This window comes from Miniopterus natalensis, chromosome 2 (genome assembly GCF_054644295.1).
Source record: "Miniopterus natalensis isolate mMinNat1 chromosome 2, mMinNat1.hap1, whole genome shotgun sequence".
Lineage (NCBI taxonomy): Eukaryota > Metazoa > Chordata > Mammalia > Chiroptera > Miniopteridae > Miniopterus > Miniopterus natalensis.
The window spans coordinates 141207214-141224267 of record NC_142082.1 but is presented as its reverse complement, the minus strand read 5'-3'; the positions used below and the strand labels follow the sequence as shown (position 1 = coordinate 141224267).

Genomic DNA, 17054 nt, shown 5'->3' with positions numbered 1-17054 from the left:
ATAATGCCTGAAACATACTAAGTAAATGTTAGCTAAGATCATGAAAAAGCTGTAGGAGTTCACAAGGGGAAAAATTAGTAAAGGCTGGAGCTGGTGGGAAGGCCCTATTGAGCAATAGGGATTTATGGGAGGTAATTCAGGGATAGAGAGGAGGAAAGGAATGAGGAAGAAGGAATTCTAGGTTGGGGCAAACATTGTAAATAAAGTCTCTTGGCATGTGACTTACTCAGTGACTCAGACGATTCCTTTTGGGGAGTACTAGGAGTTAAAGTAGGAGAGGAGGATGGATAACTGATGCTTGTCATGATGAAAGAAGTATGAGTTGAGGAGTTAGAACTCTTTGGTTTTGATTTTTATCCTGGCCCCGTGACTTTGGGCAGGTTGTCCAGTCTCTTAGGATCCTAAGCTTCCTAATCCATAAAATGAAATGGACTGGATCTGTAAATCCCTTGCAGCTCTAAAATTTCATGCTTCATACATGAAAATAATTTCTTTGACCTTACCGCCTGTGGAACAGTGTGGGTTTTTTGCACAGTGTGAAGCTAACAGGTCTGTATGGGGGCAAACTTCTGGTTCTGGCCTCATTAGTCCTGTGCTATAAGTGAGAAAGTGGACCAGCTTGTATGTGGACACTACTTACTGCCTTTGCAACACTTAGCAATCACCACCACTAGAGAAATCAGGGACCTCTGCGGGTGTATTTATAAAAGGAGCCCTTGGGTATTTCATTCCCAAATTATTTAGCGTTAACTCTACTAACTGTACTCTTGAGGAGCCTGGAGTTTTATGGATACGTGCCTTGAAGTGGACCCTGAGGGCTAAGTAGGAGGGAAAGAACAATTGCTAGCCTTTTAAAAAAATTTCTCAGATTGTCTTTGTGGAGCTCACCAAACTAAAGGAAAGAGGAGCACCAGGAGCACCAGATGAACTGCCAGTAACACCCTAAAGCTTTCATGGTTAGACTCACCTGCCAGGGTCCTTTTGTGACAGTAACCAAACACTGTGTTCCTTTGACATTAGGGAATCCTTTGTCTCGAGGCATGGATTTAAATAACCCTGTTTAAACATAAATGAAAATTGGCTTTCAAATACCATGCTTAGAAATCATTGGCTCTGTTATGGCACTTTAGTTTTTCTTTTTAGAAGGGAATTGTGGTTTGTTACTCTTCTCACTTCCCGTCCTTCCTGGTTTGAGCCCCTCTCAGGTTGCACGCAGGCCTTTCTGCTGTCATTCACCCTGAGGGCCGCAGTGCTGTTGCATCAGAGGAAGTCCTCTAAAATGCCTCTCCCATCTGCTTTTCCTTGCTGCTGAGTGGGAGATACGTAAAGCAGTGTCTGCCCTCTCCACAGAGAAAAGTGGTTTGCATTTGTCCCTGGAAGGAGCTTGGTCATCAAAAAAGGTACTTCTGGGCTTTTATACTGGATGGATTTTACACAACTTGGTGAATTGAAAAATATCTTGAAATGGAAGAGCCAAAGCAGATGGAAGCTATTTTATCTATATTTTGTGCCTCCAAAGTTTTGAAAGGTTTCGTGCTTTCAGAAGCTGAAATTGAAAAAGACTGACAGTTTACCCTTGTGTTGTCCTTGGAAGTTAGAATATTTCTTTGGGGAGTGGAGTTCTAGGACAGGAAGGCAACTTGAGCATATAAGGAATCCAAAGCTAACATGTGCCCCAGGGTAATGTTAAATATACCTTATTAGTTTAGAAGAGAAGTTCCTTGAGGATATGGAATTTATCTTTGTATAGTAGTTGTATGTGGCTCCTAACAGTGAGTTGCATCTAAGTAAATAATAAATACTAGCATTCAGGAGACTCCCATCTTTTGATCTTCTGGCTGATCATTCCTCTGAGGGGTAGTTACAAACATGACCTAGCCCATGCCACAGATTTTTCTGAAGAGAAAAATAAGTGTCATAGAAGAAACTATGTGTTGCAAAGGTTGTGAATAAAGGTTGAGTGAGATGGTTTAGTCTGGCCTCTTTTTCGAGCCGCGATTGATTAATGCTGTCTGTGTTGCTTTTTCTTCCAGAGCTGACCTGTCCTGGACGCAGCATAACTAACGAAGCTGCTGCAGGATGAGAAGATGGCAGCGCAGCTGCTCGCACCACCAGGCCCTGATAGTTTCAAGCCTTTCACCCCTGAGTCACTGGCAAACATCGAGAGGCGCATTGCTGAAAGCAAGCTTAAGAAACCACCGAAGGCCGATGGCAGTCATCGGGAAGACGATGAGGACAGCAAGCCTAAGCCAAACAGTGACCTGGAAGCAGGGAAGAGTTTGCCTTTCATCTATGGGGACATCCCACAAGGCCTGGTTGCTGTTCCCCTGGAGGACTTTGACCCATACTATTTGACGCAGAAAGTGAGTTGCAGGAGGAGAAGGAGCAGCAGCTTCAGATACCCCTTTCCTAACAGGCTTAGGGGAAATGGGGGAGAAGGAACTGTGTCTCTTTGCCAAAGTTTGGATAAGTAGTTAACCTTTTGTTTCAGTTCTGGCTCATGGGGATTATTTTTCAGTTTAATTGCTGCTAAGGGTCATTTGTGGGTTGTGGTACTTCTGAACTCTCTTAATAAGACTTATATTTTTGGCTCCTGGCCAGATTAGAAAAAGAGGACATAACTGAAGTGAAACTATTTAATAGAGTCTAAGAAAGATGACATGGTAAAAGGTGGTATAGCTCTGTAGAATCTGTCACACCCATTCAGAATTCTATCTTTAAATATAAAGATGGCCCTGCCTGGTGTTGCTCAGTGGTTAGAGCATCAGCCCATGCACTGAAGGGTCAAGGGTTCAATTCCTGGTCAAGGGTACGTACCTGGGTTGCAGTTTCGACTCCTGGACCCTGGTTGGGACGAGGCAACCAACTGATGTGTTTCTTTAACATTGATGTTTCTCTCTGTCTCCCTCCCTATCTCTCTTCCTCTTCCTCTCCCCCTCCCCTCCTCCCTTCTACTCTCTCTAAAAATAAATGGAAAAAATATCGTTGGGTGAGGATTAACAAAAAATAAATAAAAATAAAGATGGTATTGGTATTATGATGTTAACAGAGCATGTTGTTAATGGAGATGATGGATTTGTACTCTTATCCAGCCCTGTTTTTTACATTGGAGCATAGCTACTGGGCACAGGAATAGAATAGAGGAAGCCAAACTGGGACAATGAGGAGAGACTCTGAGTCTTTGGCCTTGTTACACAGTTGTCTGGGTTGAGCCAGCACTGATTCTTGCATTAGAGTCTGTCCTATTACTCCTGCTTAGTAAGAAGCATAAGTGAAAGAAATACCAATCTTCATTTGGTCAAATTTTAAATCTCCCTAACAAATGTTTAACCAAACCTTGGGTTTCTTTCTCATGACTGTCTTACGAAACAAGGTCACAAGTAAAGAAGCAAAGCCCCCTGGATAATCCACCAGCCAAGTAATTAGCCATTGAATAGTGAGGACTGATATTGGACACCTTTTTAGGGGATCCCTCATTTAATGTTAAGATGTCATTTAAAGAATTAAATCTATAGGTGTTTCCAGATTGGGGCGGGGGCTTTTTGTGTAATTATATATTTATAAACATAAAGCTTAACTAAACTTCCTTTATTAACAACACTGCCTTATAAACTGCCCTTAATTGCCTTTCAGTATTTCCGTTTTAGAAGAAATTTCAGTTCCTTTGGCTTAATAATGGGACAGAAGTAAGATGAGGCCAATAGATCTCTTGACTTAGTTATGGAAGCATTTTTAGTTCAGGATGGCAAGAGCATTTAAGACACTGTCTACACAAAATAGTCCTTTACTCATGTACTTCTGTCACAGCTCAGAACAGCTACATAATAGGAAAAAGTGGAATCACTAGCTTATATCTAACACTGGGAAATTTAGAAAGTTTAAGGAACAAAATGTGATATAATATATAGAGCAGTAAGAAATCCTGACTATCATAATTCATCATGTTTATTATTTATATTTTTCTTTTTTAATATGTTTTTTTCAAGGTACAACAAATAACTTATGGGGAAAGAAAGTAATAAATGAAGAAAAAACTTCTCAAAACTAATTCATGACCTTCAGCAAGTCACTTCACCTCTGTAGGCCTAAATTTTCTCATCTAGAAACTGAGGACAGAATTTTTAAGGATTTTTTTAGATACCAAGTTCTGGGGCTAAGTAGTTTCCATAAACTGTCACTGATTTCCTCATTTACTCTTTTCTGAAGTCTTAACGTTTTTATCTGGGCCTTTGCAATTTGGGGTAGATAGGCAAGCTTTAACTTTCTGGATGAGTCAATAAGGGGGCATAGAAACTTTGTTTTTAGAAAAATATTTTATTCATTATAAAGTTTTGAAATAATTTCCCTCCTCTTTACTATCCTTGCATCCATGGTCTTATTAGAACTATAAATAAATGACAAATTGCAGGGTTCAAGTTGTGCCTGTTTAGATAAGTTGGGCCAGTTGATGTAATTTTTTCAGAAAGCACTCCTATAGCAATAAACAGACAGGTAAATCTCCTTTGACCCTTGCCTTTTAGATGGTTAAAACCTCTACTTTTTTTTTGAACTTTTTATTTTTCTAACTCAAATACAAATTAAATTTTCTTTTTTAAACCTGACTTAATATATGAAAAATATATAGAGGTAATTTGCTGTCAGAGCCCAATGTTCCCATGCCTTTTTCCATGATTCCTGCCCTATAGACAATATCTAATGCCTGAGATTTCAGTAGCCCTGGAGTGGGAGAGAGGACCCAAAGAGGGTGGGTTTCTGGCCCTGATCAGTATCATTCCTTAGTTAGGTCAGATATTGATGGTGCTCCATTAGGGAACTGGCTTTTCATGATAGACAGTCTGACTTTAGCCTTTAGCTTCACTATACGGGTAAACAGTTCATGGAAAGAATAGCTTTAATTGTTCTGTTGTTATTTTTATAATTCTTTAAAAATAATTGTGAAATATACCACCATACTATACCACCATGCAGAAAAGTTCATAAATACATAACTTAATGATTATTATAAAGCAAACTAACACCCATGACAAGAAAGAACATTAGTAGCGCTTCAGAAGTATTAATCATACTTTTAAGTAAGGGATTTTTCAGTTGACTAAAAATAAATTTGTTCAAGTTTACTTGCAAATCTTCACTGGCATTACTTCTCACTAACTAGGCCTTTCACTAGGTCAGATTAGCAAGGTCTACCTACCCTTCAAGGAAGCACACTGGGAATTAAACCAAAATAAAAAATCTTGAGGGTAGAAATGACTTTAAGAGGACATTCCGTTCTACTGTTTTTCAAGGGCTGCCTTAAATAATTTTTGCAAAATAGAATTTCTTTTCTTTGTTAAATTATGCAAGTAGATTTCTTTATCTTTTCCTCATAGGTCTCATTTTCTAATTAATAATTTTTGTTACTCTTCATAGAAACTTGTTTCTCATTTTCTTCCCTCTTTATTTTAGAGGGTGAAAGAAAACTAGTTCCCTATTAGTTAAGTTCTGGTTTCATCCCATTGTGGATTTCACACTATGTAGGCACACAGAGCCTTAAAATTTCAAGATACTCTAGTACCAGCTGATGCTGGTTTGAGCTATCATAAGCCTCTTGAGGTCCTCAACAGTATTGTCCACATTGCACTTCAACTGACTTTCCCAGCTGGTCCCTGAAAAACCTGGGTCTTCCTCTATTTGGATTGCCTCAGACCTCCCAGTCCTACCATGTTTTCTTTGTCCTTTGGTACTTTGTTCTCCTTTCTTTGGCTTTCTTGTTTTTCAACTGTTTCCTGCAAATAATTGAATTTGAGGACCACTTAAAATTTTATTTATTTAATTTTTAAAATAGGTAATATATTTACATGGTTAAAAATTCAGTGTAAAAAGTTATTCAGTAACAAGTCTCTTTTGTACACCTTACTCTCTCTGTCTACTTCCTGTCTCCCTGTATAGGTAACCACTGTTAGTAGTATCTTCCAGAGTTTCTTTATATATGTACAAGCAAAAACACGTAGATATTTCAAGGAACTTGAACTGTCCTGAATGCCTTTATTTTTGGTTTTCTCTCTGCTATTTTGTTACACTGGTTGAAGTCTTAATTTTGCTAATATGGAATCTTAAATTTTCATAATATGGAATCTTAAATTTTATCAGTGTAAATTTTCAGTGTACTTCTCCCCTTCCCACATTTTTATAGAAAATCAAATCAAGGACTTTTTCTGTATTGCTTGAAGTGTGTCTCTGTCTTCATTATAAAAAATACTCTCCAATACCTAACTTGTTGAATTTTAAATGGCCACATATATTCCTAATAACTGTCTTAAGGGGGCAAGAAAATCTGTAGATAAGTTGAAAGAAGTTCTCCAGAGTTGGCTCCTACCCCTTTTCCTATTTCTTAAAACTGATCATTGTTATGTGTGTTCTTTTTGTTTTATTGGTATGTCCTCTTATAAGAAAGTCCCAAGGAGAGGAGATGTGGGAAGATGGAAGAAGGTAAAAGGGTGACAAATGGTGATGGAAGGAAACTTGACTTGGAGTGGTGAACATACAATACAGTGTACAGATGATATGTTGTGGAATTGTGCACCTGAAACCTGTATAATTTTGTTAACCAGTGTCACCGTAATAAATCCAAAAGTCCCATAAACAAAAAATCCAAATTATAGAATTGACTGAGCCTTTAAATAGGGCATATTCTTATTGCATTTAAAAAATTATGTGTGGTTTCCCAAAGTTCATTTTACCTTCAGCTTTTCATGTCTACCTTTCCCTGCAAACTGAAGGCTACCTAGAATCATAGAAAATTAGATTATGGTAGCCTTAGAGAGATCCCCTCGTTTAGCCTCCTCACTTTATAAATTTAATGATGTGTGAAGTACTTTGTTAAAAGCCAACATCACCAGCCCCGGCTGGTGTGCTTCAGTTGGTTGGGTGCTGTCTCGTACACCAAAAGGTTGTGGGCTCAATCCTCGGTAGGGGGTGGGCAGGAGGCAGCCAATCGATGTTTCACTCTCACATTGATGTTTCTCTCTCTCTAAAAATCAATAAAAAATGTTTAGGGGTTGCCCGGCCGGGCGTGGCTCAGTGGTTGAGCATCGACCTAGGATCCAGGAGATCAGGGTTCGATTCCTGGTCAGGGCACATGCCCGTCTTGCAGGCTAAGCAGCCGATCAATGACTCTCTCATCATTGATGTTTCTATCTCTCTCTCTCCCCCTTCCTTTCCTCTCTCTGAAATCAATAAAGATATGCTTTAAAAAAAAAAAAAAAATCTTTAGGGGTAAAAAGAGCCAACATCACCGTTAGTCGTAGAGCCAGGACTGGAACCCATACCTCCTAAATCTTAGTTCATTACAACATACTTCTAGTTCCCTGCTTTTCTAGCTTTTCATTAATTGGTTCTCAGATTCAATTTGCTCTGTGCTGAAGCTAGGCAGGCATATATAGAGACCAAAAAAACCCATACAGAACACCCCTGCTTTTTCATTCACATTCCTGATAATCCCTGTGGTTTATGAACCCTTCTTAGGATGAGTCCTAAGAAGTGCAGTGCTTCTGAGGGAAAGGATGACATTTGTTTTAGCTCCAGTATTGTATCTTCTAAAGTGAAGGAGCTCCGAGTAATCTAGCAGCCACAGACAAGTTATTCCAGAGACTTGGGCTCAGTATCAGCACCGCTACACCTGTTCAGCTGGACATGTGATCTGGAGCCAATTTACTTAACCTCTCTGCATATTCTTAATTTTTTTTTTTCTTCAAAGAGAAGAAGGTAGAGGGGGAAAGGGAAACATCGATGATAAGAGAGAATCGTTGACTGGTTGCCTCCTGCACACCCCCTATTGAGGATTGAGCCTACAACCCAGGCATGTACCCTGACTGGGAATTGAACTGTGACCTCCTGGTTCATGGGTCCACACTCTACCACTGAGCCACACCAGGCCGGGCTTCTTAATTTTTAAAGGAAGGTTATCTCCCATCTGTTCCAATTCCCCAGCCTACAGAATGGTTTAGTGAAAAGAACACCTAACTAGGAAAATAAAAACCTTCGTTTCAGTTCTACCTTTGCCTCTTGTTTGCCCTTAGTCAAATCACTCAAATTCTCTGGCCTTCGATTTTCTATAATATATATGTACAAGACATAGTTGGACCTATCTATATCCTTCTAATTGTATTTCACACTTATGCTTGTCACATACTATGTTTTAACAGTAGCAGGCTACTAAGTAGTTTCCTTAGTGTCCCCTGCCTTCTGGCCTCCATCCCCTTCTCTTGGAAAGTACTCTGTATTTTAACTTTACCTTTCTTTTTTTTTTAATTGTTCAAAGTATTACAGATGTCCCCTTTTTTCCCCATTGACTCCTTCCACCTTGCACCTACTCCCCGTCCCCAGCCCCCACCACACTATTGCCTGTGTCCATGGGTTATGTATATATGCACATAAATTCTTTGGTTAATCTCTCCCCACCCACCCTCACCTTCCCTCTGAGATTTGTCAGTCTGTTGCATGCTTCCCTGTCACTGAATCTATTTTGTTCATCAGTTTATTATGTTCTTTAGATTCCACATATAAGTGAGATCATGTGATATTTGTCTTTCTCTGACTGGCTTATTTCACTTAGCGTAATTTTCTCCAGGTCCATCCATACTGTCTCAAAGAGTATGAGATCCTTCTTCTTTACAGCTGCGTAGTATTTCATGGTGCAAATGTTTTACAGCTTTTTTATCCACTCATCTACTGATGAGCACTTAGACTGTTTCCAGATCTTCTCTCTTGTAAATAATGCTGCTATGAACATAGGGGTACATATATTTTTTCTGATTAATGTTTCAAGATTCTTAGGATATATTCCTAGAAGTGGGATCACTGGGTCAAAAGGCAGTTTCATTTTCAATTTTTTGAGGAACCTCCATACTGTTTTCCATAGTGACTGCACCAGTCTGCATTCCCACCAGCAGTGTACCAGAGTTCCCCTTTCTCCACATCTTCGCCAGCACGTGTTATTTGTTGATTTGTTGATAGCAGCCATTCTAACAGGTGTGAAGTGATACCTCATTGTGGTTTTAATTTGCATCTCTCTGATGATTAGCGACGCTGAACATTTTTTCTTATGTCTCTTGGCCATCTGTATGTCCTCTTTGAAGAAGTGTCTATTCAGGTCATTTGCCCATTTTTTAATTGGATTGTTTGTCTTCCTCCTGTTGCGTTGTATGAGTTCTTTGTACACTTTGGAAATTAGCCCTATCAGATGCATCCTTGGCAAATATGTTCTCCCATACAGCAGGGCTCTTTTGTATTTTGAGGCTGATTTCTTTTGCTGTGCAGAAGCTTTTTAGTTTGATGTAGTCCCATTAGTTTATTTTTTCTTAGTTTCTCTTGCCCTAGGAGATTTATCTGTGAAAATTCCACTATGTGAGATGTCTGTGACTTTACTGCCTATGTTTTCTTCCAGGATTTTTATTGTTTCATGACTTACATTTAAGTCTTTTATCCATTTTGAATTTATTCTTGTGTGTGGAGTAAGTTGGTGACCTAGTTTCATTTTTTTGCATGTATCTGTCCACTTTTCGCAACATCATTTATTGAAGACACTGTCTTTACTCCATTGTACGCTCTTGCCTCCTTTGTTAAATATTAACTGACCATAATGGTGTGGGTCTATTTCTGGGATCTCTGTTCTCTTCCATTGATTTATATGTCTGTTGTACCAATACCAGGCAGTTTTTATTACAATGGCTTTGTAGTGTAGTTTGATATCTGGTAAAGTGATCCCTCCAACTCTGTTCTTCTTTCTCAAGATTGCTGCGGCTATTCGGAATCTTTTTCAGTTCCAGATAAATTTTTGGAATATTTGTTCTAGCTCTGTGAAATATGCTGTTGGTATTTTAATAGGAATTGCTTTGAATCTATAGATTGCCTTGGGTAGTATGGAAATTTTAATGATATTAATTTTTCCACTTGTTTATATCTTCCTCTATTTCTTTTTTCAGTGTTGTGTAGTTTTCTGAGTACAGATCTTTTACATCCTTGGTTAAGTTTATTCCTAGGTATCTTATTTTTTTAGTTGCAGTGGTAAATGGTATTGCTTTTTTAGTTTCTGTTTCTGAGAGTTCATTATTGGTGTATAAAAATGCCCTCGATTTTGTTCATTATTGGTGTATAAAAATGCCCTCGATTTTCTGATGTTAATTTTGTATCCAGCTACCTTGCTGAATTCATTTATCAAATCTAGTAGTACTTTGGTGGCGTCTTTAGGGTTTTCTATGTACAATATCATGTCATCTGCAAATAATGACAGTTTTACTTCCTCCTTTCCAATTTGGATACCTTTTATGTTTTCTTCCGGTTTGATGGCTGTGGCAAGGATTCCAGTACTATGTTAAATAAGAGTGGTGAGCCCAGCCAGGCTTGGCTCAGAGGTTGAGCATTAACCTAGGATCCAGGAACTTGCAGTTCAATTCCCAGTCAGGGCACATGCCCGGGTTGCAGACTTGATCCCCAGTCAGGGGTGTGCAGGAGGTGGCTGATTAATGACGACTCTCTCATCATTGATGTTTCTCTCTCTCTCCCCCTCTCCCTTCCTCTCTCTGAAATCAATAAAGATATATTTAAAAATAATAAGAGTAAAAGCAGACAACCCTGTCTTTTTCCTGTTTTTAAGGGAAATGGTTTTAGTTTTTGACCATTGAGTATGATGTTAGCTGTAGGTTTGTCGCATATGGCCTTTATTATGTTGAGGTATGTTCGCTCTATTCCCACTTTGCTGAGAGTTTTTATCAAAAATGAGTGCTGGATTTTGTCGAATGCTTAACTTTACCTTTTCACTCTACCCATTTGTCTAGGACCAGGCCTGAGGCCTCTTTTTTCTTAAAGCCTAAATTGATTCTCCTACGCTAGAACTGATTTCTCCTTCTGAATTTTTTTTTCTTTTTTTTTTTAATACATCGTTATTGATTTCAGAGAGAGGAAAGGAGAGGGAGAGAGAGAGAGAGAAACATCAATGATGAGAGAGTCATTGATCGGCTGCCTCCTGCACGCCCCTGACTGGGGATCGAGCCTGCAACCTGGGCATGTGTCCTGACCGGGAATTGAACCCCAATCACCTGGATCCTAGGTCGACGCTCAACTGCTGAGCTACGCCCGGCTGGGCTGAATTTCTATAATACATTAAGATCTTCAGCCCTATCTGTAATAAGAAGTGGGTTTTAGGTTTAACTCAGGTTAGGTGTGGCAGGGCATCCTGTTCCCAACAATACTTCCAATTTTCTCCTTATATCATCGCTAATATTAGTATCATCAGCTTCCTCACATGAAGAACTCTAGTGACAGAGAGAGTGTCCCATGAGCTTCTGGCAGAAAATCCTTGCAGAATCTATTTTCACACACTTTTAACAGGTGCGCAGAGCAGAGACAGGCTGTTAAAAGAGAGTTTACATTCATTAGGTGTGATCTGAAGTATTGCTAATGAGGTGTTTGCATTGCCTACTTTTGCACAATAAACCTAGATGCTGCTTTCTGTTTTATATAAAAACTACATATTTTAAAACATTGTTTTATTTTGTTAAATTTTTTGCAACAATATAAGAAAATAAAATGGTGTTTTTGTTACTTTATTCACCAAATTGAATTGAGGCAAATGCTTGGGAGCCAGTGGGAGGTAGGTCATTCTCAGGGAGATGGATTAGTGATGTACATGTTTGGGGTTCTTTTCCACTCTCCAAGTATCATTATCTAGAGGGAAAGGAATTTAATTAAACATTCCTAAGTCAGAGTCCTCTCTTATAGCCTTAGCAAAATAGACCAGGAGTTGGGAAATCTTGTTTCTGATCCCATCCACATCTAATTCTAGGTGATCTTGGGCTTATCACTTAATACTCGAAAATCTCAGTTTTCTCAACCTAAAAAGTTAAGATTATGCTAATAGCCAATATCCCACCTATCTTATAGGGTTGTTGTGAAGATCATTTCTTGACTTCCATAGATAAAATAAAAGAGCCTATTGCCCAACCCTACTTTATTTTTCTCCATAGGTATATATTTATTTGTTTATTATTCATCCTCTTGTATGTTCATCAGCTGGGGCAGTGCATGCCCTATAGTAAGTGCTCAATCATTATTTGTTGAATAAGTGAATTAATCTTATGAGATAATGCATATGAAAACACTGTGCTTTTCTAAATGCTTTGAATAGAAAAGGTGACATAATGAAAAAATTTTCTATCTCCAAAAATGAATTGAACTCTAGGTGGAAAAAGACTGATTACCAATATATATTTTCCTTTCCCAAAGAATTAGTTTCCTTTAGGGTCTCAGGAAGTGGATCAGAAAATAGTTTTCCTGATGTTTTGGAGATATTTTCAGAGGGCTAGATAACTATTGTTAAGTGTTAACAATTTTATCATGCCTCTTGTAGAACCTTAGAATTAGAAGAGACTTTATAAAAAGTTATTAGGTAACAGCCTCTATCTAGTGTATGAATCTCTACTTGAATTATTGGTATCACGTGTGTATTATACAAGTTGTTCTGTCGTGCCTATCTGTATTAAGTATTTTGTTTTTTTCTTGGCTGCATGAGCTGTAGTAGCTGACTATAAAGGAAATGAGAGAAGCTGACATGGAATATATAGCAGGCTGGTTGCTTCATAATAAAATATGATCCATTTATTTAGCAAATGCTTCTTGAGTACTTTCTATATGTGAGGCATTTGGGGTATTGGGTCTTCTTGGGAGGAGAAAGATGAAAAAAGTCCATTATTTACCCTTAGTTAGCTCATAACATGGTAGTATATAATGTGATACTATTTTTGACAAAAGGAGCCCCAGAATGGGCCTTACTTACTTCATAGTAAGAGTGGTATTTGAATTACACCTTGGGTTTTCGAAAAGAGGGAGAGATTGCAACACTCTGGTGGAAAGAACAATATGAACAAAGGCTCAGAGACAAGGATATAGAACAGTTAAGAAAAAGCTGAGCAGTATGATTTGATTGGAATGTGGGGAAATGACTGAGGAGCAATGGAAGATGAAGCTGGAAAGGGAGAGCTGGAGCCAAATCACAGAGGACTCACAGTGTTAGACTAAGAAGTTTGGTATTTGCTTGATAAGCAATAGAGAACTACTGAAGGTTTTCAAATGGGAGTAAGGACATGTGATCAAGGCTGTGTTTTAGGGAGGTGAGTATGGCAGGGATATGGATCAGATGGAAAGAGAACTGGGGCAGAGAGACCAGCTGTGAAGTAATGAGGGTCTGAACTGTAGTGACAGACGTGGAAAGTAAGGGGAACGGGTAGATTCAATGGTTTCATTCCTGTGGAGGATAAAGGAGAGTTGAGCATTCGGTCGCCTATTTGACCAAGTGTTATTGAGCATTTTCTGTATGCGCAGCTTCTGTTCTATGCCCTTCAGAACAAAACAGACAAGTTCTGTACACTCTTGGAACTTAGTTTTTATTGGGAAACAGATAATAAGGAAGTGAAGAAATAAAATCATTACAAATAATGATAAGTGCATTAATGAAGATAATATGGTCCAAGTACTTTAGTTCATGGTGCTCTAACTTGGTACAGAGTCTAAACTTGGAGAATCCAGAGTAACCAAAGGCTACATGATTACTCAAATGTTAGTGTCTTAATTAGGCATTAAGCTAGTACTATAAAGTATAAGCTTTAAAAGAACCCATAATGCAGATACTCTCAGTTGTTTAAAAGCCAGTATTGTCTCTCTGTTGAGAGTATGCCCATCTTGGATTTTTAGATAGGCAGGATTCTAATACATTTCAGCATCAGTGAGAGCTATAGGGGTTCCTGTAGATAAACATAGAATGTTCTTAAGAACCTCAGGTCTTCTTGTCTTTGTGTAAGTACTAAGTTGTGATTCCAAAGTTCTGAGCCACATGTATAAGAGACAACTTTTACTTGAATTCTATGATGTGTCTTACTAGCTGATCACCTCGCCATAACATTCCACTGATAGGTAATTTTAGGAATTAGTCTGATGGTGTCTCCAGGGTGTGGGTTATAAAATCTTATTCTAAAAACTACCTGTTGAATGAGTTATTTAATAATAACCATTTAAATGTTGGAGGATGTTTAAAGGTTTCAATTATATTGATCATCTTCTGACAGTATTTTTTAATGCAAATTTTATTTTTCAATTACAGTTTACATTCAGTATTATTTTGTACGTATTAGTTTTTAGGTGTATAGCATAGTGGTTAGCAAAAATATACTTTACAAAGTGTTCCCCCCAATATTTCCAGTGCCCACCTGGCACCATATGTAGTTATTACAATATTATTGTCTGTATTCCCTATGCTGTACTTTACATCCCTGTGACTGTTTTGTAACTACCAATTTGTACTTAACCCCTTCAACTTTTTCACTTGGTCCTGCAACCCTACCCCCCTCTGGCAACAATCAGTCTGTTCTCTGTATCTATGAGTCTGTTTTTATTTTGTATGTTTGTTTATTTTGTTCTTTAGATTCCACATATAAGTGAAATCATATGGTATTTGTCTTTCTGTGACTGATTTATTTCACTTAGCATAATATCCTCTAGGTCTATCCATGCTGTCACCAATGGTAAGATTTCATTCTTTTTTATGGCCAACTAATATTCCATTGTGTATATGTACCACAGCTTTTTTATCCACTCATCTATTGATGGGCACTTGGGTTGCTTTTATATCTTGGCTATTGTAAATATCACTGCAATGAAGGTAGGGGTGCATATATTCTTTCAAATTAGTGTTTTGGGTTTCTTCAGATATATACCCAGAAGTAGAATTGCTGGGTTATAACACAGTTCCATTTTTAATTTTTTGAGGAACCTCCCTACTGTTTTCCATAATGACAGCTCCAATCTGCATTTCCACCAAAAATGCACGAGGGTTCCCTTTTCTCCACATTCTCCCCAACACTTGTTGTTTGTTGATTTATTAATGATAGCCATTCTGGCAGGTGTGAGGTGATATCTCATTGTAGTTTTAATTTGCATCTCTCTAATGGTTAGTGGCATTGAGCATCTTTTCATATGTCTATTGGCCATCTGTATTTCCTCTGGAAAAGTGTGTATTCAAGTCCTCTGTCCACTTTTTAGTTGAATTGTTTGTGTTTTTTGGTGTTGAGTTTTATGAGTGCTTTATAAATTTTGGATATTAACCCCTTATGAAATGTATCATTGACAAATATCTTCTTCCATGTAGTAGGTTGTCTTTTTGTTTTGTTGATGGTTTCCTTTGCTTTGCAAAAACTTTTTAGTTTGATGTAGTCCCACTTTTTTATTTTTTTGTTTGTTTCCCTTGCCTGAGGAGATATATCAGAAAAAATATTGCTAAGAGAAATGTTCTAATATTTTTAATTAATCATATTTTAAATTCCCTTTTTAGGAGAGTAAGACTGTATTGCCATTATACAGAGGGATGCTTCTCTTACTGTTTCCAAATTTCATGAGTTGTAAATTCTTTACATTAGCCCTGTTTGACATAATTTAAGGTTAGGATTGCCCCGTCATATGACAGTTTCTGCCAACTGTGATTCTAGCGGTAGAATTTTTGATACAAGCTCTGAAGAGACACTCCTCTTCCAGACAATTTGTTGAGGTAACAGAGTTTGGTCTGTTGAATCAAGTTGGAATAAAAGATTCCTTCAATTTCAGAGAATGGTGTATCCTATCTGCTGTTCAAGGTCAATCCCTTTCCCTGTCCCCTGACCCCATTCATGCCTTCCTACCTTCTCTAGAACTTCACTCTCTTAGTTCTCCCCTTTCTTTTCTGTACTTTCATTCTTTCCCTCTCATATTTATTCCTTCCCCTCAGCTTATAAACATACTCAAAACCTCTCCCATCCTAATGAACCCTCATTTGACCTCAGATCCCCAACTAATCTAATCTCTTTTCATCCATTGAAACTTTTAAAGAGTAGCCTTTGCTCATCATCACCCCCTGCACATCTCCCACCCAGTCCTTGCAGCTGACTCTGCACCCTTACCTCTCTACTGACAAGGTAAGATCCTCTGTGATTTCAAATTGCCAAACCTAACAGACATTTTTTCAGTTCTTATCTCACTGAACCTCTGTGCTGTATTTGAGAGCATTGATTACTCTGTGATTCTTGCAGCTCTTTGCTTCCTTGGCCTAATTCTCCTTATATCTTGGACTATGCCTTCTCTTTCTCTTTCATTTTCTCCACCTTTCCCTTAAATGTTAATATTCCCTTGGGTTCATTCCTTGCCCTATGTTCTTCTCATTTGGTATACTCTCTCTTCCTGGGTGATCTCATCCATTCTCTCCCAGTACTCTTGAATCTGTATCTTTAGCCTAGAACACTCCTTAAATATTCAACACCTTGCCAGCCATCTCTGTCTGGATTTCCCACAGGTAACTCAGTGTGTTCAAAACTGAACTCATTTTCTCTCCTCAAACCTACTTATCTTCTTTCATCTGCTATTTTAGTTGATACCACCCAAATTCTAGATATTATTGACAGCCCAATTTTCTGCAGTTCTTGAAGATCACCAGTATTAGGGAGCTCTCAGAAGAATGTTGCACATTTTTACAAGAAAAAAAGTTATGGTTCAGAAATGTTCATTTACATGTTCAAATTCCTTCAACTAGTGTGTGTGGTAGAGCCAGGTTTCAGTTCCAGGCATGTATGAATTCAACACTCAGGGTCTTTCTACATACCATGCTGTTTCTATTAGAGTGTGTTGCAGAATGATTTTTTTGTTTTCTACTATCATTTTTAGATAATTTTCTGTCATTTTGCATTGCCTCAATATGAGTTAGCATGTTGTTTTTTTGTTTTTTTGTTTTTTTAGTTCGTTTCATACCATATCTTTAGAATGTTATCTAAGACATAGAAAAAGACTAGAGGACTTTTTGAACTAACATTAATGAATTTTTATTATGGAAAGAGTTGAGCATTCATATATTCATTTGATAACTTGATGAAAGATGGAAAATGTGATAATATAGTTTCAGTTATACACCTAGCAGAAAGTTGCATATAGTTATAAGTAAATTGATTTTAGCTTTATCGTTTCCTCATGTCTAAGAGATTCAGTCATACATTCCACAAACATGT

At 38.0% G+C, this 17054-nt stretch overlaps 1 protein-coding gene across 1 annotated transcript in view; it reads left to right on the top strand.

Annotated features, from left to right (window-relative positions):
• Positions 1-2087: 2087 nt before the first annotated feature.
• Positions 2088-17054, top strand: part of SCN8A (sodium voltage-gated channel alpha subunit 8) — a 114543-nt gene continuing 99576 nt past the window's right edge. The window contains exon 1 of the mRNA XM_087814664.1: positions 2088-2363. Within this exon, the coding sequence (XP_087670790.1) occupies positions 2088-2363 (276 nt within the window). The remainder of the gene's footprint in view (positions 2364-17054) is intronic.